The sequence below is a fragment of the Desmodus rotundus genome, chromosome 1, assembly GCF_022682495.2.
Source record: "Desmodus rotundus isolate HL8 chromosome 1, HLdesRot8A.1, whole genome shotgun sequence".
Classification (NCBI taxonomy): Eukaryota; Metazoa; Chordata; class Mammalia; order Chiroptera; family Phyllostomidae; genus Desmodus; species Desmodus rotundus.
In genome coordinates, this window is record NC_071387.1 from 166,240,725 (window position 1) to 166,268,378 (window position 27,654).

General features: G+C 39.8%; 2 protein-coding genes across 4 annotated transcripts in view; one reads left to right on the top strand and one right to left on the bottom strand.

Moving 5' to 3' along the window:
* Positions 1-14,695, top strand: part of GFM2 (GTP dependent ribosome recycling factor mitochondrial 2) — a 63,860-nt gene extending 49,165 nt beyond the window's left edge. Inside the window, exons 20-22 of one of the 3 annotated variants that reach the window (XR_006655963.3) lie at positions 2,516-2,698; positions 3,315-3,496; positions 12,410-14,695. Coding sequence is in view for 1 of the 3 variants with exons in the window: in XM_024563493.3 (XP_024419261.2) it covers positions 2,516-2,698; positions 3,315-3,443 (312 nt within the window). In the remaining 2 variants the exon portion in view is untranslated. Of the gene's footprint in view, positions 1-2,515; positions 2,699-3,314; positions 4,026-9,345; positions 9,533-12,409 lie in introns of those variants that run through there. The other 2 variants (XR_006655964.3, XM_024563493.3) reach the window with 2 other exon arrangements.
* On the bottom strand, positions 3,805-27,654 carry HEXB (hexosaminidase subunit beta). Its single transcript, XM_024563494.4, has 14 exons — positions 27,318-27,654; positions 23,468-23,613; positions 20,277-20,342; positions 15,060-15,106; positions 14,690-14,800; positions 11,612-11,713; positions 10,133-10,262; positions 8,575-8,752; positions 7,935-8,021; positions 6,626-6,698; positions 5,656-5,830; positions 4,601-4,691; positions 4,335-4,439; positions 3,805-3,974 (listed from the first exon to the last, which is right to left on the bottom strand). The coding sequence occupies exons 1-14, from the start codon at positions 27,539-27,541 to the stop codon at positions 3,926-3,928; spliced, it is 1,584 nt and encodes a 527-aa protein (XP_024419262.1). The 5' UTR covers positions 27,542-27,654; the 3' UTR covers positions 3,805-3,925.

The following is a 27,654-nucleotide window of genomic DNA, read 5'->3' on the forward strand; positions in this document are numbered from 1 at the left end:
TTTTAAAAGTACAGGAGATTGAGGCTTGTTTTTAGAACAGTGATGAATGGTTTTTGAAGAGGGCAGTATAGTCATTAGAACCCAGGAGGGACTGGAGGAGGAAAGAGCTAGTTTAGGACAGGGAATGGACTGAACTAGGTCTGAACTAGGACCACAGGCATGGAAATGGGGGTGCAATGGGAATGGAAGTCTTTCAGGTTACCGTTATTTTGCCATGTATAATCCGGACCCATGTTTTTGGCTCAAACTTTCAGGAAAAAAATCTTTCATTTTAATTTTTTAATTCAATTTTTATTTAAATTTAGAAGCAAAACTGTATCATATTCCAGGGGAAAATATCATATTCATATGATATTTTTAAATGTATTATCCCAGGACAATATGTTTATCATATTTTGCATACAGATATTGTTATTACCTTCTAGAGTTATACTTTTAACACATAAGTATAAATATTAAAAACATTTATATAGGTACAGAATTAATACTACTCATGTATAATGCTCATCCTTATTTTTCCCTCAAAAATTATAATGGGCCAAAAAGGGTGCATTTTAGTACATAGCAAAATGTGGGCTTGGGCTTGGGGAAGAGGCAGTCAAAGATGCATGTCCAGGTGAAGAGAAGACTGGCGATGCCATTAATAGACGTAGGAGAGAATAGACAAGAGGGTTGGAAAAGGAAATGACGAGCTTAGTTTGGGCTGCTGTAGGTAGGCTTTTGAGACACCGTCCTCCAGTAGGCCAGTGGCGTACAAGGCCAGGACACTCAGACTGGGAGCTGGGTGAAGTTTAAAGTTTTCGAGGAAGCTATGTAAAGACATTTGAAGTTTTGCAATTAGGCAGTGTTGCCACGGAAAAGATTGTGAAGAAAAAAGGACCAAGGACAAATCCATGAGCACAGCAGATTTAAATTTATTATCCTATTACAGTTACACAGAACTCAACGCTTCCCTTAGTTGTAGCATTTTTTCCTCTTAATTTGTACCTTTTCCCACTCTGTTCTTTTGTTCTAAAAGATATGTGAAGTGGCACAAAACTCTCAGTAAGAACTGACAAAATACAGAGGATATAACAGTTCAGTGTTTGCTGTTGCCTTTTGTCATTTTTAGTAACATTTTTCATTCAAAGACTATTAGATACCTTTTCTATAGATGTCATTTCAGTTGATAATGATTTTAAAGGCTTAACTAGCTATGAAGAACTGAAAGACTTTTACCATGTGCTACTTTTTTGAAATTTCTTTGATAAACAGAATTTCTTTGATTTCTTTCTTGATAAACAGAATATACTCTTAGTTTTACTCATCTGTCCATTTGGCATGACTGTGAGAGTAAATAGGGAGGGGAGGAAGGAGGCGTTGAGGTGTCAGGGACAGAAGGGTTAGAGACCCGGAAGAGATCTTTGACGGTACAAGTGATGCGAATGGCCCCATTGAAGGCCTCAGTAATAATGAGAAGTGCGTGGTGCTGTGGGAGCAGAAAGAAAGATGATCAGCCAATCCCAGATAAAGGTGAGGGCACCTTCCAGAGCCAAACTCTCTTGTTTATGTGGTTCCCATTGCTAATCCTAAATTTATTACATCTGACCTGATGACCAAGCACAGACTCAGAATTTATAGGTAGTTTGATTTGTCACTTTGTGAAGTCTGGCAGGTTGGAGAAGTAGGGTAGCTTTTTAAATCAAACTCACAGTACTTAATGGTATTTTCAGACTCCATCCAAAGCCCACTTACCAGGTTGTTTGGCATAATGATACCGTTAAAGATGGTGTCTGCCTGGGGGCCCCAATAAGTCTTTATGTTGCTGCTACTCCCCCAGTTTTTGTGCACTTCCTACTTGCCCTACACTATTTTCGACTTTTTCAATATCCATATTCTTTTCTTTATGTGCTTGTTCTTCTTGGCCTTTGAAATCTAAAATTCTCAACAGATAATCTACAGGAGTGGGCAAAGTCGGTTTATAGTTGTTTGTGTGGAAATTAATAAATAATACAAGAATAAACTGTTTCACGTATTCACAACTGTAAACCTACTTCAGCCAAACTCATATTTTAAATAGATGAAGTGTTTCTACCAAATTATTGTGTTAAATTTCTCTATTTTAAGCTCTTCTGTTTCCCTCTTTGATTGCCTTGATACATGTCATGGATTGTACTATAGGCATCAGGAACAAAACAAGACATTTAAAAGTGAAGAAATGAGTCTTTGACTGAAGGCTTATTTTCCTTCACTGTACCCCTGACCACAAATGCCCAGGTGCTCCACATGGTGCGGCTTCCCTAAGCGCCCCCTTGCCATACCCCGCACGAGAGCTCAGATGTCCTGTTGTCGCCCCGCACAAGTAAATGTTGACATTTTTCACTTCTTATAAAATGTTATCTTTATAGAGTTAAAGTAGGCATATGTCTTTTTGCCAGGGTATGGGAAGTATTAATTTTTTATGAATTAAAAAAAAAATTTGATTTCCAGTTTAGGGAAGAGGGATTAACATTCGGTGTTTTTTTTTTTTTTTTAGGCTCTGAAGAAAGCTGACAAGCAAGTTTTAGAGCCCTTGATGAATCTTGAGGTTACAGTGACTAGAGATTACCTCAGCCCTGTCCTGGCAGATCTGGCACAGAGACGAGGGAACATTCAGGAAATCCAGACTCGTCAGGACAACCGAGTTGTTATTGGCTTTGTTCCCTTAGCAGAAATTATGGTAGGTACTCTGTGATGGAAAAGTATGTATTTTTTTTTTTAATATGGGGGACATTTACACTAAGCATAAGCAATCAGTGACACCTGAAAGAAGCATCAGGGCTCTGATGTGGCAGGTGCATGTTAGATTCCAGCCTTTGGGAACCGAGGACTCCGGATTTAATTGTAGGGGAGTCCGGGGCATTGCAGCAGCACGGGGGCCGTTCTAGTCCTCCACAACGGCAGAGGTGTGCTGTACCGAAGTGGGGCACCGGCCACGATCTTTTCCCTTCCAAGCTCTTACCCTGTTTCTACAATGGCCAGTTTTCAGGCAAGTGTCATTCTCCCCACCAGCCTCTTCCGCTGTAGAACAAGCACCTGGGTGCCGGCAGAGTCCTCTTTCCAGCTGCTGGGATCAGGGAACACATCCGAGGCATACCCACACTGCTGTCTTCTGTCCTCACAATATTTCCACATCGGGCTTTGCCTGAGAAAGATGACCGAGTGACCCATTTGAAGAAGTGATATGGTTAAGTTACATAATCGTTTTTCCTGGTAATGGTCAAAGGATAAGCAGCAGGAAGAGAAACTCGAGACTTAAATTGGATGAGATAACTGATTTAAATTATTTTGATTAGGGTTATTCAACGGTGCTTCGGACGCTAACATCGGGCTCAGCTACTTTCGCCCTAGAATTGTCTAATTATCAAGCCATGAACCCTCAAGACCAAAGCACACTGCTCAGCCGCAGAAGTGGCTTGACCTAAGTGCTTCCGGGTCCTTGGAGAGAAGTTCAGGAGCACCTACCTGTTCGTTATCAGTAAGAACAGTTTTTATTGCTTTATTTATTGGACAAATAAATTACCGTTTGAATACATTCAAGGAACTGAAAGAGGAAACTTAAAACTGACAGTGGCGCTGTAGCTGCCCATTCCTCTTCACGCCACGAGAATGTGCTCCGATGTGGAAAGTCAGTAAACCTGACCTACACGGGTATGTACGAGGTCGTTCGTGTCAGTGAAGACGCGGCCCTTTGGAGTATATTGAATGATATATTTTGTTGTTGCTTTTTAAAGATTCTCTCACAGAAAGTTTCCAGGCTTCTGTATATAATGTAGAAGATAGAAGTTCAATCAATACAAAGATATATTTTATTCGAAAACAATATGCCAAATCTTAATTTACATGATTTCAAAACCAAGTCGATGGTGGTATGCTGCTATGGGCTTTCTCCCCTTCTAGTTCCAGCTCATGTGTCACAATATCCAGTAAAAAGAGGTTCTGCAGCTATTCCACGTCTGTAGAAGATAAAGGATGAATAAAAGATTGTTTTAGATTGCTATAACTCATCTCCATTTTAAAGAACTTAGTAGCCTAAGTTAGAATCACCAGCTATAGCACTAATTACTGAGAAAAGATTGTTAAAGTCAATCGAGATGGAGGTCCAAGTCATGCCTAAATTTAACATAGCTATAAAACGGTTGTGAGTCCAACTATATTTTCTCCTCATAGGTATTCCCAATTTTTTTCTAATTAAATCACTACTTTTTAGGTGACGTACATTTCTATTCATAGCAGAAGTGCCCAGGAAGCTAGCTCCCACTAAGGTTGAAAGTCACCCTGGACTTAGTAGTACCCAGCTCGAAAACCAGTCTCACCTGACCATTCTGCAGCGGTGAGCTGTTAGTCTTCTGTAGGCGTCGTCTACATTTTTGATCTCTTTCTGACTCCAGAGTCTCTCACCAACAGCACTTGCCCGAGGCCTAAAATTTAAACCACATGTTTCCCAAAGCAGTTTTAATTTATGTTTTCTTAAAGAAGTATCTAAATTATACGCTTGGGGAAATTCTTAATGCTTTCCGACTTGGATGGAAAGGGGAAACTAAGGCACCGTAATTCAAATATCATCACTGAAATTCCATACCATAGTCTTGGAGTGAGGTTAGTTGCATCCACATATTCTCCCCACAGACAAGCTTCTCCACCAAGGACAAGTTGTTTCTGTTCCTGAGAACCTACATTAAAATCATTGCATCGGTGTAAGTTAAGTGGTTGTATACAGGCTTATATACAGAGGCGGAACTGATTTCTCCTTCTGTCTTTGTCCCAGGGCAACACTTTCCTCCTACAGTTAGCAGGGCCCTGGCAGGTGTTCGTGGCAGTGGCACTTTATTCTCACCCCAGCCCTGTGGTTCACGCAGTGCTTTTTAGCATGTGCTGGTATGAAAGTTGCTGCCAGAAACTTTTGGTCACCAGCCACTTTTTTCCCCCTGTGAATAGTGTGCCAGGGAATAAAAGTTGGAATACTAAGGACTACCACTGCTGCCTTTAATGTCTATCTCTTGGTAGGAAAAAAGAGACTAAGTACCTAATATTTTGTTTTATAGTAATTATGACTTTGATTCTCAGAAAATACTTTCCAGAGAGAGTTAGGTCAATTCCTAATAGACCTACAGTTTTGAAATTTTTTAAACAGCACAACCCTTTTTCTCGAAATTTTACATTGAAGTCTAGTATACAAAACAGGACAGAGTGGAACTGTTCTTAACAAAGAGGGTCTGGGAGCCTGAAGCTCCCTCTGTGCCCACTCCTCAGAACCTTACGACTGTACCGCTGGAAGTCCACTGAACTAGACTGTAGCCTTGCTGAGGTGTCTTTCATTGGAGAGGCAGTTCAGAAGAGGAGATACAAGGTTAACATAGTCAGACATCTTTAAAATGCAGAGAGTAATAAGACTCACCTGTAAAAATGGAGATAAAATCTAAAGGGATCTACTTTTCAAGTTCTTTTATTTAGGTAAGGATTTGGTTTCTTTCACAAAGTTTCAAATGATACTGAGGCCCTTCGTTTTAAGTAAACACAAATAAAATCAAGGATTAAACATAAGAGGGAGGCTAGTTAGTAGGTAATATCTAGGTAAGGATTTCCTTGTGGGAGGGTAGGGAAGGAAATCAGGATAATGCTGGTTGCTTCACTTACCTCCAAAATCAAGAGGTTCCACTCTATAGTATTTTATCCAGTCTTGTCCATAACTGATATAGTCTAAGTACCACGGAGCAGAAAGGATCGCAGGGAAGCCAGCCTCCGTGATTGCATTTAGTTCATTAGAGTACTTGTCCTGTTTCCACACTTGAATGATAGTGCCTTTCTGAAGCTATTAAAGTTAAAAATTGCAATATATATTGTTAGGTCTACCAAATACAGTACATGACATTTAAAGTGCAAGATTTATAGCTAGAAAAATAACTTTAAGATCCTTGAAAAACCACATGCATCATCTTCTTTCCCCTTTCCCCTCAGAGTTAGTGCCAAATGCTGTTCCTTATAGCAACTTAAAATTAGAAGTTACACCAACCTCCAGGTTGGAGATTTAACATTTGCCTGTTTATGATATGATGTAGGTGTAATGAACCAAGGATTTAGTCCCATCTCTACCACACTGCTGGTTTACGTGCTCTGAAACTGAGAATGTCACCAGCCCCTCTGGAGAGGGAATACTAATAGCTGGACTTGCAAATTCGCAGGTGCCCCAAAGGAAAATAAAGAATTCTATGTTAGAGAGATGCCATTTAAAGTAAAAAGTGTACATTGATAATTTTACTTAAAACTACCTTACTAGCAATAAAGACTCATTTGTTCTTATCTGTTTATTTCGTCCTTTCCTGAAAAAAAAGGAACTTACTTCAAAGTACTTCAGTTTGTGATTAATGAGATAGGAGGGGAGTGATGAGAAGGAGGCACTAAAGAGTGAGGTAAATGGAAGAAAAGAAACAAACACCATTAACACTGGACTCAGTCCACAGCTATTGCCTAATAAAAGTTTAAATGGAAAAGGAAGCTAATTTCTCCAGTGTTAGGGAGTGCCTCCTAAGGGTTTGTTACAGCCAGGATGTTAGAATATCAAGCCTCTTAGAGTATCAGAATCAAATGCAGTCTTCATACTTCTCACCTTCACACCATCATCAAAAACTTCTTGCCAGACGATGGATCCTTTCTTTACAGTTGAAATAATATCCAAAAGCCTAGCATTGAGAAAAAAAAATTAAGTTACTTCGGATCACAAGGTTAACAATCTGCATATTTTCTACCAAGGACTTCAGTGTTGATAAGTACCTTTCTTTATAGCACAGCTTTATCGCAGAACCAGGTAATGTGGGTGGTAAGCCATGCGGCTCCTTCTTTCTAGGATAAGCCTCAGACACTGCCACAGCAGAGGGGTTTAATAGTCATTTGCTGAATGAATGAGTCTTTAAGCATGCCCCCAACACAGGAAGACATGCAAGTCATAGGGCAGTGTAGAAACAGCAATCTCTAGCAATTTCATGGGTATCTTAAGATAAAAGAAACTATAATCTAGTTTATAATGTCACCTAAATAACATTCAACAGTTGCTGACAATTGGTCCACAAGTATTTCCTGATGCTTAGACAATGCCAGGTACTCTGCAGGATGAAAAAATTAGAATGTACCACATGACAAGCTAAGAAGGAAAAGGCTGGAGTCTGGGCTTGCCCAGGGCAGGGGTGGGCAAACTACAGCCTGAAGCCTGTTTTCTGTGTGGCTTATGAGCCGAGAATGATTTTCACATTTTGGAAAGTGGTGTTTAAAAATGAAAATGTGTAACCAGGTGGGGCCCACAAAGTCTGAAATAATCACTATTTGGCCTTTACAGAAAAAAAAAGTATACTGGTCCCTAGTATACAACAGCACTGCCCCGTGGAACTTTATGCAGTGATGGAAATGTTTTGTACATGTACTTTCCAATGTGGGAGCCTCTAATTAATGTCATCCAGCTACTTAACACTTGAAATGTGGCTGATGAGACTGAGGAACTGAATTTTTAATTCCCTTTAATTTAAATGCAAAAGCTGCATGTGGCTGTGGCTACCATACTGGATGGCATAGGTATAAAGTAATTTTAAAAAAGCACCTGGAGTTGACACAAGGGAATGAATTACAGGGGCAGAGGTGAGGAAGACTTCAAAGAGTAGCGAGGGAGCCTTCTCAGAGCATGTGACTGCTGTCTTGTATTTTAACAATTACTCACTGCAAAAGGCTTAGAGTTACTATGTTACTGATTTGAAGAAAGCAGTGGATATTGCTATCTTTTGTATGATTTTTTTATACAAAGCATACAATATCTAAACTTTAGCAAGGGGGCAGAGAAAATGAAAAAATAAAACAGTACTAGTAATAGGTAAACTATTACAAAAGGCAACAATGAAATAAAAACAAAAGTAGGCTTTCAAGTAACTTACTTTTGAATATAGAAAGATTCTAGTTTTCTAAAATCTTTGCCAAAGCCTGTCTGCTTCATGAAATCCTGGATATTTGGATTGGACTCCCTTAAAAAAAATAGAACAATGATTAAAATTTCATTAAAAGTTTCATATGCCTAATCTATTTAAAGCAGCATACCTCCTTACCATCATTAGTGCTTAAAACTATCCAAGTTGCAGCAGCAATTAAAATAAGCTTAAAAACTTAAGTTATGAGTTATCTTTGTGTTCCATTGCAAATAATTTTTTCTAGAAGCTGATTTTTTATAAAAATGTCTTTCTCTACCTCCTGCCTCCCTTCTCCACCTAAGGTTATTTGTAAAGAGAATTTTTTTGAGAAATCTCCCCCACTTACTCACTGCCTTCTTTCACTAAAGCTGTTCTCATTCACTATTGTCTTTTTTTTTAATCTCCATTTTCTTCTGCATCTTGATTCACCTTCCTAAAAGCTTTTACTTTCTTCTACCACTCCAAATCCACCACCTCAGGAGTTCTGTTGTCAGGGTAAAGCCGTGCAAGCAGAGGTATTGCCCCCAATCTTTCCTTTTCATGTGAAGACCTTTAAACCTACTTCAAATGCAATAGTTAAAGAAAATGTGGGTTTAAAGAACTGTCATACCAACAAGCAAATTCCACTTCATCTCCTCCCAAATGAATGAACCAATCTGGAAATACCAAACTAATTTCTTTGAAAAATTTAGACAGGAAGCTGTAAGTTGTATTCAAAATAGGGTTTATAGGTCCAAAAGTCCCAGGCTGACGTTCATTGTAACATGGAGTTAGGAGATCCTTCTGACCTGGAGGAAAACATGAAGATTCTTCTCTTAAAAAGTATTTTAACCACAAAGACATAGCTTAGGACATGATTATACTATTTTATTTTGTTGAAGCTATAAGAGATTTTATACAAAGAAAGACAAGTATGTTTACTAAAAGTTGCTATGGTTATTTCTTCCAAATAAGATGAGGGAGAATTATCTCCTGAACCCTACCCCTGTACCCGTTTCCCTTTCCATCAGCCACTCAGATTTTATTCACTTCAAATATTATCTTGAATATGAATGACTCCCAAATCCTCAGCTTGCCCCAGCCCTTTTTTCTTGAACTTCATATTTCAGATTCCCTGATGAACACAATTAGATATTTTATCTGCACTTCAAATACAGTCTCATAAAAACCCAATTTTCTGTTCCCTAAGCTCCTTCTGTAGCGTCTCCTGGTTTTTGTAGTCTATACCTCTTTCCTCTCTTCCTGAAGTCAGTTACCAAGTTCTGTGACTTGATATTATATTCCAGAATGTCTCTCAGTTCTCTACATTCTTTCACACTTCTGCCGCCAGCAGTCTGATCTAGGACTTCACTTTCTTTTTCCTTCCGTTGTGTTACTGTAGGTTTTCCGGAAGTGTGGCTCCCTCCTGTCACTCTTCAGCTCCATAATGTTCACTGGTTTCCGTGTCCCGATGAAGCCCACATTCCTCCCTCAAGGCCCTCTACATTGTACTTTCCAAACTTATTTCCCACTGTTCTCCATGTCTACCATAATAATATTTACTGAACAACTATAAATGTTAGATGAGATGCTGTGTGCTTTACATTCATTATTTAATCCTCAAAAAAAGAAATGATATCTACTGCCAATACAACCCATTCTAGAGATGGGGAAACTGAGGATGAGATGTTCTATGACTTGCCCAAGGTCACTCAGTTTATAAATGGCAGAAGCAGGACTCAAACCCAGGCAGTCTGGACCCAGGCAGTCTGGCTCCAGAGCCAGCTCTTAACCACCCTGTAGTGAAAACCCCTCCTACCCTGCCGCACAGTTCTCCAGCTGAATGCCTGCTCCAGGCCATTCCCTTTGCTGGAAACACGACTGTATTCTTGGACCTCTGGAAAGCATTTTAGGCGTTACCTCATGAAGCCATTTCTTGAATTCACTTATTATGTTCTATCTGTCGCAGACGTTTTTTGTTTCCCTTGTCCCTTGTTTGATACTTTAGGCAGTACCTAGACACAGTGACTTGTTCACAACAGACACATAACAGCTATTGAACTGTATCTGTCAACAGTGCTACCTTTTGTGTAAATCACAACTAAGAATAAAATGAGCAAACACCAAGTCATAAAATAAGAGGTACAGAACCTCAAATGTTCATTTTTGTGAACTCATAAAACACTCACCTTTCCCCCAAGACTGTGTGTGTCCAGGGGTATCAAATTCTGGTATGACTCGAATCCCCCGTAATCGGGCATATTCAATCACCATACGGACTTCATTTGGTGTATAAACATGAGAAAGAGAATAGCTTCCCTGTAAAAGCCACATTGATTAAAATTAAAATGTACAAAATGGATTTGGTTCTGAAAACTGTTAACAGTTCTGTTTGCAGTTTGGTATTTCATAGCTGACTTTTCTAGTATCACAATGTATTAAGTAGTTCCGTGTGATGTTGGACAACTCATTTAACTTGTTTGCCAGATCTTATCCATAAGCTCTCAGCACACTTTAATTCCACGTTCACTGATAGAACTATATATCTAAATGACAAATGACTTAATTTCTTCATCAAAAAATAACAAATTATAAGAAAAAAGATGTGCACAGGTGGGCACCTAAAGGTCAAAAGAGAATTAGTAGACATACGAACTGACCACAAATACAGACCTTACTTGCAGCCCAATGCAAAAAAAAATTTTTTTTCTAAAGAAAAAGGCCTTGGGGAAATGTAAATAAAGATTGGCTATCTGGGTTTTGTTAATTTTTTAGCTGTAGTAATGTTTTGTTTTTTAAATAGGCTTTTTCACAAATGAGGTATGACATCTTGAATTTGCTTCAAAGTAATGGCGGGAGGAAGACTAGGTGATACAAGATTGACTATGTACTGACTATTGAAGCTGGGTGATGAGGACATGGAAATCCATTAAATTATTCTATTCTTTATATGTTTAAAATTTTCCATAATAAAAAGTAAAACAAAAGCAAACAAAAACAGCAGTGCTACTAGCATTTTGGCCTATGCTACATTATAATACTGGAGAAAGCTTTGGAATTATGGCCAGAGAATAACATTTTGAGTCCTGGCTCTACTCCTTTCTAACTGCACCTGTGGACAAGGCGCACAGCTTCTCAGTCGCCGTCTTCGTATCACGGCGGGTTAAAGCAGATGGCACTGAGGCTCACTCCCAACCCCGCCGGTCCACAACACAGTATGAGCACTTCTGAGACTACCATTGTTTTCTAAGAAGCTCTCATTTCTAAAATTCCCTACTTCGTGTACTTTTTCAGAGAGAAAAAGAAACGGTCATTTAGAGAGTTCAAAATAATTGTTTAAAGCAAATACACAGTTGGACTACTTTAGAAATATAATTAATTAGCCGTATTTAAATCATGAATGTGTCAGGTCTCCTACATTCATTAAGGTTTTAAAATCTTTTGTGTATAGCCCCTACAGATTGTTTACATTTATGATAACAGTTACAAAAACAGAACAGTTTTATGGATCTAAAATGCTAAGCCACGGCCTATTTAAAAAACAAAACAAAACATTTAAAACCACAAGTATCTAACTTTTACACTTCTGTCCATAAGAAGAAACATTAAAGCTACAAACTTCTAGTGAAACTACCAAAAATTTTAGTAGACACACATGAATTACTCACTTTATTGCTCAACTCTGGGAAAGCGATGCTCTGATACGGGAAAGACTGGTCATCAACTATGTGCCAGTGGAGAACATTAAACTTATTGAAAGCCATGGCATCCTGCAAAAACATGGTAGAAATTATATACCGCGGATAACACACAGTCCAGTTTCTGTGTCTCCACTCAGGAGTGTTTCCAATGTGTGTGCTTCCTTTTAAATTTTTCAGTGAACGAATGTGGAAGAATGTGGAAGAAGTTTTATTTTATACCTTATATGGTTTACATGGCACGTCACGTTTCAAAAATTCTCTACAGAATTTGTATTCATTCTAAACAGTAAGCTATAACTTTGCTCAATGGGGAAGGAGCAAGCTTATAAAGTCCCAGTGAGTACTGAGGGGTCGGCCAAGAATGGAAAACAGTTCTTGGCTGCTACCACTACGTTTGGAAATGGAGCAGAGGAGGAATGAAGCATTCATATAACTACCAGGGCTTATAATTCCCACAATTCTGAGATTTGATTGCTAACCCTTCCTTACCAATAAAAGAAATATGGTACAATTTAAGAAATATGGTATAAATAAAAGAAATGAGGTACAATTTAAGAAATATGGTACAAATAAAAGAAATGCAGTACAATTCCAATCAAAATTCTTAGAAGTTTTGGGGGAAATTGACATGTTTACTCTGGAAGAATTAACAATACAATGTTTATATAAAATACAAATAGATTATTCAAAAAAGAAAAAAATAATAAGGGGGAATATTTGCCGTACAAGATAATCAAATTTAAAGCCTCCCTTCTCCTTCCTCAGGGCTAAAGGGATTGGCTGATGCGTTTCGGAAGTGGCTTACATACAAGGGAATTGTGCAAAGAAATAAGTATGTGGAGGATAATGGCAGGGTCTGCATTGTCAGAGAAGCGCATTCCTTGTGGCTTTTTACCAGGAGATGGCAAAGGCACAGATAAATATTTTGCTATCGGAGCCATAGAGTTATCACAACTGACCTGCAGTTGCAAAGGAAAGCGATATGTAAATGGATGGACATGGCTGTATTCCAGTAAAACGTCGTTTGCAAAAGCAGGTGACAAGCTGGGTTTTGTCCTTGGGCTGTAGTTTGTCAACCTCTGTACTATAGTTATTGAGGTAAGTGCTGTTTTTTAGAAAATCCAAAAAGAAATATTAAGGGGTATTGGAGCATGTTATTTGGAACTTGCATATGGTTTAGGAAAAGTATGTTTAAATAGAAAGGAAGAATAAGGCAAATACAACAAAATTTTTAAATCGAGTTGTCTGGGTAAACAGTATATGGGAATCCTTTGCACTTTCCTTACAGTTTCTGTAAGTTTGAATTACTTCAAACATACAAAGAGAAAAAATCTTCTAAAGCTATAGGAATTAAAACCATCTATAGTGGCCCAAGGAGATAAACTGGGAAATAGGACAGATTGAGAGTTCAGAAACTCGTGTGTGTGTTTATGGAATTTAGTGTTTGCTAGTCATGGTATCGAACGCAATGGGGAAATTACAGATTGCTCAGAAATGATATTGGGACTACAGGCTAACCATTGGGGAAAAATAATATTAAAATAATCATCTACAATGCACTAAATTCTAACTGAATCAAGAATTTAATAAGAAAAATACAATATTAAAAGAAAATTTGAGAGGCTATTTTTCTATTTATACCCTTGTTTTAAGGCCTGTCTTAACATACCTCCCAAGGTCAAAAACAATAACAGACAAGACTGGAAGATAATCAATTTATAAAGTTAAAGCTTTTTAACTTTATAAAAAATTAAAACTTCTACAGGCAAAAGACACTATTATAAACATGGTTTAAAAATCAAATTTAGAAAACTCCACAACAATATGTGATGGATAAGAACATCATATAAATATAAGCAAATATAAAAGTATTACTGACACATCTATAAACAAATATAACAGTAAAGAGCTCTTAAATCAACAAGGAAGAAATTAATGTTCTACAAGACAAAGTGGACATCAAAAATACACTTGCAGTTTGCAATGCAAAAAATACAAATAGCTAATAAGTAAAAGAGGCTTTTATTCACTAAAAGCCAAAGCAATTCAAATTAAAACAAGGAAATACTTTATCGCCAGGTTAGCAAAGACTGTGGCGAAGGCTGCCGCACTGTTGGCCAGGCGTGCAGTGGTGCGGCCTCGCTAGAAGTTCGCCTGACAGCCGTACGGAAAGATGAGAAGTGCATGGCCTTAAGCCCAGAGATTCTCTTCTAAGAATTTGTCCTCAGGAAATAATCCTGACAAGTGTGCAAATATAAAAATGTTTACCATGAAGTGCTGTTTGTGATAATGATGGACATTAACCTCAATGTCCATCAGCAGGAGACTGGTTAAATACATACCACAGTACATAAAAAAGAATGTTCAGCTGTTTAAAAAGATGATGTAGAACTTACACACTGTCATAGGAAAATGTAACAGTCTCTTTTAAAAGTAGCAAAAGTATAATCCCATTTAAGTTTTTTTAAAAGTCACATTTGTTAATATATTCATTTTTTAAGTCTGAATGAGATAAATGGGACATAAAAACTTACGTTCATCTTCGGTGAATTATGGGATACGTAGCTCTTACAACCTGAGGTTGCATATTTCGTTGGAACATTCCCGTAGGTGTAAAGCAACCCCCAGACTCAATGCCACCATAAAGAAAGCAAGTGGAGGTCACGAAATGAAAGCACATTTACTAGAGGTAGAGTGACCACATACTCCTAACCAAAAGTCTAGACCCATGATTTGACAAGTGGAAGTATACAAAGAGGGCCAATAGGAAGTATTAAAACAGTCTTTCTCTTAATCCTGGCTAGACTTGCTGAGTCCCCCTTCTCCCCCTTCCCCATGAGAACAATAGGGGAGCCTCTACCTCTAGCTGAGGAAGTATACTTTACAGAGGAGAGAGGGAAGAAAGCCCAGTGCTCACACTTGGTACATGAAAAATGAATCCCCCATTCCAACCTGTATAATAGCATAGTAACCAATATAAAGCAACAACATAATAGGACACATCTTCAGAATACACAATGGATTAAAATATAAATAATTACCTACCAGAGTTTTAAGAATAGTGTTAACTGGCAGGTAGTGTCTGGCTGTATCAATTAAAATTCCTCTGTGAGGAAACCTTGGAGAATCATTAATGGTGGATTCATTGATGGTGAACTGTAAGACAAAATAAATTGATTTATTTTTAAAAGTTTCTCTTGACTTGAGCTCAATAAAGGCTACATCTGTCTATGCAAGTATTGGATTAAAAAAGATTAATTTAGAACAAAAAAAGTGAAATTTACATTTACCATCTAAGATAAATATTTGGGGAGAAGAAACTTTCAGGAAGCAGTAAATAGCTAAAAAGCTTGCATTTTTCTTGTAGCAATGTGTCTATCCAAAAATGTTAGTAACCTGTGATAATCATACTTACAGCCCCATAAGCATCTTGATAAATTAACTGGCTGAAGGTCTCTAGACCTAGGGAAAGTAAAACGTATAATTTATTCTATAATTCATAAAATAAATTGAAACAATAAATGTTGTACTATCTGAACAGAACCATAACCAGGTAAGGCAAATAAAATTAAATATAGTGTTATACCCTTACCCTCTAACACATTTGCTAAAACTAAAGCTCAGTTTTCAAAAAAACCCCTGTTGCTACTAATAAAAATGCTTTACTTCATTGTTCCCATGGCCTGTGTTTTGTTTGAATGATAAACATAAAAAAGGACAGTTATTTAATAAAACAAAATACCAGTTCCTAATATATTTATGGCATTATGAGTAAGACTTTTATGATAAAATATTACAGAAACTTTAGAAGGTACCTAAACTTAAGGCAGAAAAAGCTCAAAAAAACACCATGAAACTACAAATAAAGGCCCCACTTACAATGATTTACTCATAGCCACAAAAACTATCTCCTGAACTTGTTTTTACTCAAGTGATTACTCCTTTAATACAATATGTTCCAGGACAGTTCCTGTAACTGGTCTTCGTGAGTTTACTAAAATTTATCATTCTAGCTAATCACTATATAGCCAGGGAAAAGTTTAACCTAAGAATAGTTAAAAGTTAGAAATGAGAGGGGAGGGGTTAAAACCAATACCATAAGAGACTACTATGAACAATTAATTGTATGCCAACAAATTTGACAACTTAAAAGAAATGGATAAATTCTTAGAAACATACAACCTCCCAGGACTAACATTTTGAAGAAATAGAAAATCTGAACAGACTAATTTACTAGGAAGGAGTTTGTATTAATAATAAAGAACCTCTCAACAAACAAAAGTCCAGGACCAGAAGGCTTCACTGGTGAATCATACCAAACATTTAAAGAAGAATTAATGCTAATCATTCTGAAATCTCCCACAAAATAGAAGAGGACGAAACACTTCTGAACTCATTTTACAAGGCCAGCATTACCCTGATACCAAAACCAGACAAGGACACAAGAAAAGAGCATTACAGCCCAATATCCCTGATGAACACTGGTACAAAAATCCTCAATCAAATTCTCAAAATTAGCAAACCAAATTCAATAAAACATTAAAAGGGTTATACAGCATGATCAAGTAGAAGTTATTCCACAAATGCACGGACGGTTCAACATCCACAAATCACGCAATGCGACACATCCCATTAACAAAATGAAGGATAAAAATCATGATCCTCCCAGTAGATGCCGAAAGAGCAGCGGAAAAATTCAACATCCATCATGACAAAAACTCTCAAGAAAGTGTGTATGGAGTGAACATACCTCAACATAATAGTGGCCATTTGTGACAAATTCAGTAAAATTAGGGGATACAAAATCAATGTACAAAAATGTAATTTCTACACACAAATATCACAGAAATTAAGAAAACAGTCCCATCAAGAGAATAAAATACCAAAAAATAAGCTTAACCAAGGAGCTGAAAGACCTCTACACTGAAAATGATGTCGATGAAAGAAATTGAAGAAAACACAAATAAATGGAAAGTTATTCCATGCTCATGGATTGGAAGAATTAATATCGTTAAAATGTTAAATCTTCCCAAAGCCATCTACATATTCATTGCAATCCCTATCAAAGTTCCAATGGCATTTTTCACAGAAATAGAACAAACAACCCTAAAATTTGTATGCATCCACAAAACACCTCAAATAGCCAAAGCAATCTTGAGAAAGATGAACAAGGCATCACACTCTCTAATTTTATACTATATTACAATGCTATAGTCATCAAAACAGTACAGGATTAGCATAAAAACAGAGGCACAGATCAATAGAACAGAATAGAGAGCCCAGAAATAAACGCACACATATATGGTCAATTAATGTACAACAAAGAGCTAAGAATACACAATGGGAAAAGGACAGTCTCTTCAGTAAATGGTGCTGGGAAAACTGGACGGTCACCTGCAAAAAAAGACACTGGCCCACTCTGTAATACGACACACAAAGTTAATTCAAAGTGGATTAAAGCCCTGGATGAAAGACCTGCGACCATGAAGCTCCTAGAAAAAACATAGGTGGGTACGCTCCTTGCCATGGGCCTTGGCAATGATGTTTCTGGATTTGAAATGAAAAGCAAAAATAAACAAATGGAACTAACTCAAATGTATAAAACTTTAGAGCAGACCTCCCCAAAATGTGCCACTTTGGCACAGGAATTATTTTGAGCTGAAGACAATCAAGACCCTGCAGGCCCATGAGAAACGTAACTGTCCCTTAAAAGAATTTAGGGGCTTTGCCCATAAGAATTTTTACCAAAACTAACTTTTTTTGACTTATCTTTATGACAGGGAAACATATAATTACTGAACATCTATTCTTATCACTCTGCAATGACCTTCCTCCCCTCTGGAGCCCAAGACCCTTTAGCCCAGAATGTCACGTACAGCTCATTTTACCTCTCTTTGAGCCTCTCATGCACGTGGGCTCTGACTCTCACATGTGCTGGCTTACCGTGAATACACATGAAATTAAGTTTGGTTATTTTCTCTTGTTAATCTGCTCATGCTGATTTAATTTTTACACCAGCTGAAAGAAACCAGGAGTAGAAGAAATTTTCTTCCTTCCCACATAAAACCATCAACAAAATGAAAAGGCAACTTACCAAATGGAAGAAAATATTTGCAAATCACTTACCTGATAAGGGGTTAATATGCAAAATATATTAAGAACACAATGACAAAAAAATAAAGTCTGAATAAAAAAACAGGCAGATGATATGAATAGACATTTATTTTGAAAAGACAGATGGGCAACAGGTACATTAAAAGGTACTCAACATTAATCACCAGGGAAATATAAACCAAAACCATAGTGAGATATCACCTCATAACTGTTAGAATGGCTATTGCCAAAAAGAAAAAAACAAGTGTTGGCAAGGATATGGAGTAAAGGGAACCCTTGTGCGTTCTTGGTGGGGATATAAATTGGTGCAGCCACTATGGAAAACGGGATGGCTGTTTCTCAAAAAATGAAAAACAGCTACCATATGATCTGGCAATTCTATGTCTGGGTATTTATCTGAAGAAAATGAAAACGCTAACTCAAAAAGGTACATCCTCCCCACTCCCATGTTCATAGCAGCATGACTTATAATAGCCGAGATAGAGAAACAGGCTCTCCGTTCGTGGATAAGTGGATAAAATGTGACACCACAGGAATACTATTCGGCCATAAAATAAAGAAAATCTTGCCATTTGCAACATGGACAGACCTTTAGCGCATTATGCAAAGTGAAATAAGTCAGACAGATAAATAACCGTATCTCACTTAGATGTGGAATCTTGAACAAAACTGACCTCACGGATACAAAGAACAGACTGGTGGTTGCCAGAGGCAGGGAGAGGGGGTGAAATGGGTAAAGGGGTCAAAAGGTACAATCTTCCAGTTATAAAATAAATTAAGGTCCTTGGGATATAATATATAATACTGCATTGCATACTTGAAACTTGCTGAGTAGATCTTAAAAGTTTTCATAACAAAAAAACTCTTGTAACTATGTAAGGTGGTGGATGTTAATTGGATTTATTGTGATCATTTCACAAAATATACAAATATTGAATCATGTTTTATACCTAAAATTAATATAATGTTAAATGTCAAATTATACCTCCAAAAAAATTAGACAGGAAATGGAAGAAAAATTCAGTCATTTTTGCTATTCCGTCCCTCTCAAATACAGGCTCATACTGGGAAGAAAAACTTTGGAATTTTCTGGTTAAGTGGCAATACACTCAATTGCCACTTAAAGCTTGTTACTTTGAAGGTCTGATGGCAAACAGAAAATTAGGACTTAGACTACCATCCAGTCACTGAATGTTCTCAAAAGTCCTTTCCTTTGATGTGGATCAGTACAAAACATCAATAAAGCTCCATTTTCCCGAACAGACCCCACACAAAACAGGCAGGTCAGACTAATAAAAGCTTGAAACCACATGACATTATATATAAATGCCCTAGATGGTAATGATTGCAGTTAGGTTTGTAGTAAATGTCTGTTGATGTTTTCATGTTCTATTTTGAAATAGGATTATAATCACGCCATTTTTATTATGACTATAAAATGTGATGATGACTGTATTTGCGAGAATGCTCGACCAGAGTCAGACCCAAAGCTGCCTTCATTTTTAACTACGGTGCCATAATTTTGGTTGGTTAGCTCACATTGAAGAAAATTATCATTTTTTGAAACCCTACTATTTGGAAGTCAGTACAATATCTTACCTACTAAAAAGAGGTACAAGAAGCTTTTGTACAGCACAAGTAAATGACCCAAAGCCCAAACTTTGAAGTTCAGACTGTAAAATTCACAGGAAAAGCAATTAAGGTTTTTCTGCCCACTGCTTACAGAGTGTTCCAGCCACTCTTTATCCTCTCACACTGTTCCTTTAAACTCGGTTATGTTGCTAAATCCATAGGAACTTAAAATGCGGGAAGGGGTCTCTCCCTTCTCTGTCATCGTGGTGTGACTGTTTACTCTTCCTTACCGAGTTTGCCCACCAAGAGAGAAGGGCAGAACTGTCCCGTTCCTCGGGGCATTCCGATGAAAACTGGTAAGAAGACCAGGTATGACTTCAAGAGGAGACACTAGAGAATGACCAAGCGGAGTCTCTCTGGAATCCCACATGAGATGGCTCATGTATTTATGCTGAGTCAAGGTCATTAGCATCTTACCGTATCAAGCTGAAATCATTGCTGCTTTATGGACAGTTGGACATGGTATTTTTTTGGGAAACGGTTTTTCAATTTTATTGCTACTGCACTGGTAGGTTGGTTTGGTAATAAATTGGGAGAACTTTTTGTCTTAATAAACAACCAAAAATAAATAAATAAATAAAGGGGGCGGTGCTTGGTATTGAAGACAGCAAGAAGGGACAGTGAAACAAAATCCCCTAGTCAGGGTGGGTTGAGGCCATTTATAACTGGAACGTTACAGTCCCAAGAGCATCAGTTAATTATAGCACTGAATGTAATCACCCTCAAGCATTTCTAAAAAGTCAAATGGAAATCATTTTGGAAATGCCCAATAAACCATTCTGTAAAGTGTTTAAGGAAGCAAAGCTTTGCTGTGCCTGATTTCCCAAAGCAGAAACTGGAAATATTTCTTTACTAAAAAATAACAACAAAAGTACATACACCTTACCTCGTAATACTCCCCAGACTCTATTGGCCTTGAGGAAAGCCACTGGTCCTTTCACAAGTAAAGTATCTGTATTGAAAAAAAAGGTTTGTTAATCCCTCAGGGACACACAATAATTTCCCAAACATGCAATTGGTATTTCTGGACCGTTCTCTTCTGAGCTCCGGACCTGTTTTCCCCAGGTGCCTCCTGCATATCACTGGGCTGTCCCGTAGATTCTTTTTGCTCCATGTGACCAAAACCGAACTCTTCCCCCTTTCCAGCTTCTCACACCTCACCTGCCGTCTCCTCTGCTGTGCGTCTCTGAGTCACAGCACGGCCTTTTAGCCAGCTGAGTTGTTCAAGTCAGGAGCTTGGGTTTTATCTCCACGATTTCTCCTCCCCACCCCCCAGGACAGCTACCGTCTCCAACTGCCCCTCAATGGAGCAGGGTCATAGTTAAGCTGAGGTTTCCTTTGTAATGCCTCTGGGATCACTCAGATCTTCCAATCCTTGTGGCCAGAGAGTTATCTCTGCTCTTTCCCTTCTCCTTCTGTGCTTCTCCACTTTTCCTACACCTACCTTCCCCAGATACCACCCTCAATCTTCCTTAAGTCTCACTTCTTAACTCACTTTAGCTTAATTCATCTTTGTCCCACTCAATAAAAAGTTCACACTCATCTAGGGGCTCCAGTTGGCTGCTACTAGGCAAAGGGGGTGCTAAATCTTTCAGTCCTTGAATCATACTCTGCCTAAGGTGGTCCCAATAGTCATTTCAGTCTTTTACATTTGGGGTGGAGTCGACCACAACCCAAGTAAAGCACCGTTCAGTACAGAGACTGAAAACGCAAGGGAGACTGATGCAGACTGTGCCACAGTGAAGACACTCAAGGGCTGCAGGTTAACGATTTAATCGTGTATCTGGGCCGCGTCATCACCCTCCACCTCCACCTCCACCACCCAGACAACCACAGGATACTTGGCTGCAGGTTGGGAAAAAGTTCTATCAACAGCCAATAATCATGTGACCCTCTCAGTGGACAGTCTTCCGACAAGGTAGCCTTTTCCATCAGAAGATGGAGGGATGACTTAGTTGAAGTTCCAGAGAACAGTACCGCCCTTACGGCTACAATCTAATCATGACTCCTCACCATCCATGTCAAATCTTAGCTACCTAGAACCCACAGATCCATTAGTCACTGCTGAAAAACATGTTTTTGCCATGTTATAGTTTTGAGATCTCCCAGAAACAGCACAAAGAGTCACCTAAAAACATTAACATGTTGCATGTGCTTGATGCCAATTATTTTCCAATACACTGAGGACTGGCTGATATTAAAAAGGACTTTGATTCAACTCAATGCAAAAACCACAAATACAAAGCAGTTGGAAGAAGATTTTGTTTTCTAAGTAAATGAACACACAAGATAGAGAATTTCAATTTTTATTTCAAAACCAAATTATCAGTGTTAACAGCGATCGCCTCCCTGACTTGGAATGGGAGTGGCATCTTCGACCTGCCAGCTGTCGCTTTATATACTTCTGCACCATCCTTTTGTTTTAAAGGGTGTACATGCAAATAACATCAATATATTATCCTTTAGAAACTATGAAATATTACAGATCTCCTTTGAGATGCCCACCCAATTCCCTTTTTTGTCCTCAGAGAACACATTATCAGGCCTTTCCTAGGCATTTTCATACCCATATGTATAACAGGAAAATACGGTTGTTGTTTTACATCGTGTCCCTGTTGATATATAAACACATTTCATTGAACATCCTTGATATATGTCATCATTTCTCTGTGGTAGAAACTAGAGCACTTTTGGTTCTGAGGGGATGCAATTTTTACAATTTTTATTAGGAGATAATGTCGTAACACTCGTTGCTTCCCTTGACATTTCCTCACACTCTGGAACAACAGTTGATATCTTGTTATTTCCATTTGTGCGTGTTACTTTTTATCATCATCATCATCATCATCATCATCATCATCATCAACTTGTTGGAAACTTAAAGCTAGTTTATCCTTCCATGAGAAAATTTCACAATCAACTTGTCTTAAGAAACTTCCTTTCAGAATAAAAAGTATTAGCAATAATAACTATAACTCTCTATTTTCTGGAATGTGTAACATGTCATTGCATAGGCAACAGTCAGCAAAGACTCCTTGCCAATTTAATGGCCGTTTTACCTTCATTCAGGTTGCAAAACCGAATCCATGCAGTGTCTAAGTGCCCACTGCCATGAAATCACACGGTCAGTGTTGGCAAAGCGCCCTGTTCGCCTTCCGGGGATGGCACTGATGGAAAACAGTTATTCTTTCGAAGAGATGTATTATTAAGAAATGTCATCTATGCCAAGAGGATGAGGAGATGTCCTACGTGTCTGTGAGCTAAGAACAAAGGAGCCACTCTGTTCTCACACACAGTCTCCTCCCTGTTGTTACACCCAGCTCACCAGTCAGCTCTCTGTGCTATTCCATACTGCCTGTGTCCTCGTGTTGCTCCCCTTTGATCCCCTGGTTCAGTTCATCATTGTGCCCAGTCAGAACACCCCATGGAAAAGGCCTGCCCGATTGTTTAGTCCATCCAAAAAAAAATTAGGGGAAAGCCTAGAAAATATTTGAGGCAACAAACAAATCTTGTAGCTAAATCTTGATTATATCATTGAGCAAATGAAATAGCTGCCCCACCTCGAGTTCTGCATTATCTCTGTGTCAGATTAGATTATAAGTAGGGATCATACATATAAGCACAGATATGTCATCAAAATAAACGTTAAGAAATTACCTAGATGTCCAAAAATAAGAGATTAGCCAAGTTAGTTATGGCACATCCAGACAAAAATATTTAGTGAGATACATGTTTATAATGTACAAGATTATTACTTAAAAAAAGCAAAATACACCACCACATATATAGAATTAATGCCATTTTCATGCTTATATATATGTAAAGTATCTAAACTTATTGCTCTTTTAAAAAATCTGAAATAACCAGGGTTAACTGAGTGCTGGAATTATGAGTGACTTATTTCCTCCTCTCCACTTACTGTACTTTTACCGTCAGACTTCAATGGTAATTTTAAAAATAGGAATTAAAAACTCACTAGCCAAGAACTCACAATAGTTCATGGCACGGAGACTGCTTTTGGCACTTAAGTCTGCAACAGCTTTTGATACGGTGCGTTCGCACTACATAGGTACTCACAGGACTCATCTGAAGAGACATTGGGGAACGTATCACACTCCGAGTCCAGGACCACTGAGACGAGAAGTTGCTGTAAGTCCGTTTTAACGTGAGATTTGGCAAGGCGATGATGCCACTTGTGGGAACCAAAAATATAGTCATAATATCTGTGTGAGAAATACATTCAAACAGATTTTAAACGACTGCAGCCAAGTTTTAAATACATATGTGGTAGTAGACATTGTAGGTGACCCCTCGAATCCATGCTGCCCCATATCAGTCCAACTAGAGGCTCTCACCCCAGAATGCACGTTAGAATCGCCTAGGGAGCTTTTTGAAACTACCGACACCCGGACCTTCAGCATCAGAATCTTGGAGAGTAGGATCCAGGCATGGGAACTTTTAAAGTTCTCCCCACTCCCAGGTGACTCACATGAAGTCCCCAGTAAGAACCAGCAATCAAGCCAATGAAGGTAACCCAATCACCCTTGTGTGTACAAGCCCATTCTGACCAGTGATGGGGTGGGGGTGGGAATGTAGGAGGAAGTTTCCTAAATGAGCCACGAGGAGAAAACTTTCTCTGCCTATGACACCTGGACCAGTTACACCCACACTAAAGATAGCTGAGCAGAGATGGAAGGAATACCGATTTCTTACTCACCCTGTTGAGCCACTTGGTCAACTAGCCCTGAAATCCTCCCTGCTTTAGGACTTCCTGTTATGTGAGATAATAGATTTTCTTATTATTAAGGCAGATTTAGTCACGGTTCCTGTTATCTTCCAACAAAAGCATCCTAGCTAACACATAAACCTCCAAGTAATATTGCCAGACCAGAGATTTCTCACTAGGGCCTTGAAAGCAATTGTTTAAATAGTATTTTATAGATGCTGATTAGCCAGACGTTGTGTATGCTACCTATGTGTAAGAACACCTTGTGTTTTTCCAGAGGAGTAAGGAGAGGTAGGCACGTTCCGATGAGTCTGGAAGTGCAGGGGAGTTAACCAGTGGGAGTGGACTGGAGGAAGGTGCTAAGGGCCCTTTTCACACAAAAACCTCCAGAGATTCAAAAGGAACCTTAAGATCATGGAACTAAATCTATACTTTAAAATGATTAAGATGGTTAATCTTATGTGTCTTTTACCACATTAGGTGCTGGCTTGTCCCACGTAAGGAAAATCTTGGCCCTGGGTATTAAAACCCTAAAGCAAACCCAGAGAGTTCTGAGGCAGCCGTGTCCAAGGTACAGGCATACCTCGTGTCATTGTGCTTCACAGATGTTGTGCTTTTTACAAATTGAAGTCAGCGTAAGGATTACAACGCACTGTATTGCAAGGCTTGCTTTATTTCTGTGGCTGGCACTGAACCCGCACTATCCCTGAGGTGTGCCTGTACCTGGGTTAATTCAGCATTTCAGGAACTGAGTGAAGCTACTTGTTCCTTAAACAAATGCCTAGCATGTGATGGACCTTGTTCTAGAAGCTGAGGGAGCAGCCTTGTACCGAACACCTCTCTGCCTACAAAATGCACTGTTGCAAAGCAGTTTGTGACAGAAGTTGGGCTCCTCAGAGACAGCGGCCACACACGGGATTCTGAACAATCTGGGTCCCAACTCCCAAGATGTGTGTTCCCAACTGCCTGAAGCTTTGGACCAGCTCCATCACCTCTGAATCTTTCCAACCCCCTCACGCTTTTACTTTGAAATAGATTCTGCCCCTCCTGACTTCCTAGAACACTCCCCTGAATGCTTTCAAGTCTTAGCCATAAGGGCTGTTTTACAACCTGCTTCCTAACAATGCAGCATGTAATTAATAGTTGCTTCACACCCAGGGCACAAATTAATTCAGCAAACTCCAGATTACCTGCGCTGCCTTGGAATGCCAAGCCTTGTTTTTAAACTGTCTCACAGCTGATTCAAGTCCTGGTTGTCTAACCATTAACTTGTCATCCATGCTTGCTTGCCGTACTCATACCACTTCAGCGTATTACCAAGTTCTTGTTTTACTAGTGGTATGGCCCAGAAGGAAAATCCAATTTTAAAAACTACGTCCCAAAGCAAATATAAGGAAAGGATAAGTGTTGTTTTTTTTTAAATCTTCACTCAAGGATACAGCTTTTATGGTGTGGTGTGGGGAGAGAGAAACATTGATCTGTTGCCTGCTTCATGTGACCCGACTGGGGATAGAACCCACAACTTAAGCATGTGCTCTGACCAGGAATCCAACCAGAAACCTTTTGGTGTATGGGATGATGCTCCTACCAACTTCGCCACCCAGCCAGGGCAAGTATGTTTGCTTTTAAAAGACTGTCCAGCTGTGATCTTCCTTTAGATCAGGGGCCCCCAACCCCAGTTACTGGTTCACAGCCTCTTAGGAACCAGACTCATAGCAGGAGGTGAGCGGTGGGCTAGCTAGCAAAGCTTCATCTGTATTTACAGTTGCTCCCCATCACTTCCATTACTGCCTGAGCTCCGCCTCCTGTCAGATCAGCAGTGGTGTTAGATTCTCATAGGAGAATCTGTGCACTGGTCATCCCGAAACCACCCCACCCTGGGTGTGTAGAAAATTTGGCTTCCAAGAAACCAGCCCCTGGTGTCAAAAAGGTTGGGAAGCACTGCTTTAGATGACCTTCAGGTACTTTTTCCTTCTCAATATCCCAAGGAACCAACCACCTTGTTTTTACTTCTTCACCTGGACTCTAGCCATTTTGACCTATTACTAGGTTCAATACCAAAGGCTCATTAGGGTATGTGTCTAAAATGAAGGTAACAACATCCACGTAGTTGTACAAAACTGAAGAAGAGAATGAGCCATCTCTGCTATCAGCATCTCGGGGCTGGGCTTCTTCAGCCAGGGCCTTAGTGCCAGGCCTGTCTGGGGCCAGCAGGTGTTAAGCTAGTTTTGCATTTTTCACCAGCTGTTTGGTGTCCTGCAGGTACGATTAAACTATAAGGCCCACTAGGAACAGAAATAAAATTGGAGGGGCTGGGGGTTGCAAAACAAACAGGACCAAATTACAATCCTTCCGGGCATTGACTCACCTTCAGGACTGGCCCAGGCACACTGGGCTCACTGTGAGGGAACAGCGTGGTGTGTGGCTAGCAAAGCCCGGCTGTGGGCTGCTTTCCCTCTTTGCAACTCACCCTGCCTGTGGGCCGCTAAACAACTAAGGAGAAGCTGGGAGAGCCAGCATGTGACTGGCGTGGGGAAACAAAAAATCACGTATTGCGTTGCACTGACCGTATCAAAGTAATTAGATGAAAACATGGAACATTTCATGTGGAACAGATTTGGGACGGGAAGGGGAGTTTTATGTAGTGTGCTGCACCCTGTGGACTTTCTGCCATCTGAATTGTTAGCAGATTTGGGGGTGGCTGGTGAGACGGCCTACAAATAACAGCCCACTTTGGGGAATCCCTGGTCCCCAAGCATGAAGCACTCTTCCTCCTAGAAATCCAAATAAGAAGCTGCCTTTTCCCTCCCTCCCCCGCTTCCATCCATCCTAGACTCCCTTCCGAGGCGAACTGGCCAAGGATTCGGAGCAACCTACTCCCACTGAGTATCCCACACGCAAACCAGGGCGCCCAGGATGTCCCTGAGGATGCAGGAGGGAAGGGGAAGTGCTTGGGTGTCGTTCCGTGTTTCGAGCCGGCTCTGCCATCTTCTAGACCTTTGACTTTAGTCAAGTCACTAACGGGCTCCCTCGACTTTCCTCTGTCAAATGGGGAAAAGGCGCTGGCGTGGCCCGGTGGCTGTCCAGGCGCTAAGAGGCGCCCTCCTTCCCCTCACATCTGTGCCCGCACAGCGTCCCTGGGTGGTGCGCCCGGGGGTCCTGGGGCCCCTTCCCGCTCGGCCTCCGGGCAGGACCACTCACCGCCTGAACGCTTCCTGAAGGAGGGCGCAGGAAGGGCCGGCCTTGGAAGAGGGGTGGTGGGCGATGTGGAAGTTCTCTGGGGAGAGGTACAGCAGGCGCGGGGTCATCTGCACCGACAGCGGCATGGGCCACAGAGCCGGGCCCTGGGTGGCGAAGGCGCTGGGTACCTGCTCGGACTGCAGCGCCAGCAATGCCAGCGCTGCCAGCAGCCCGCGCAGCACCATAGTCCCTAAGGTGCTCTCAACCCTGGCCCACCCAAGTCTGCTCCGCTGTATCTGACTGCCCTGCTCAGCCCCGGAGGAGGAAACACAGGATCTGAGAGTCACCGAGTCAGCTG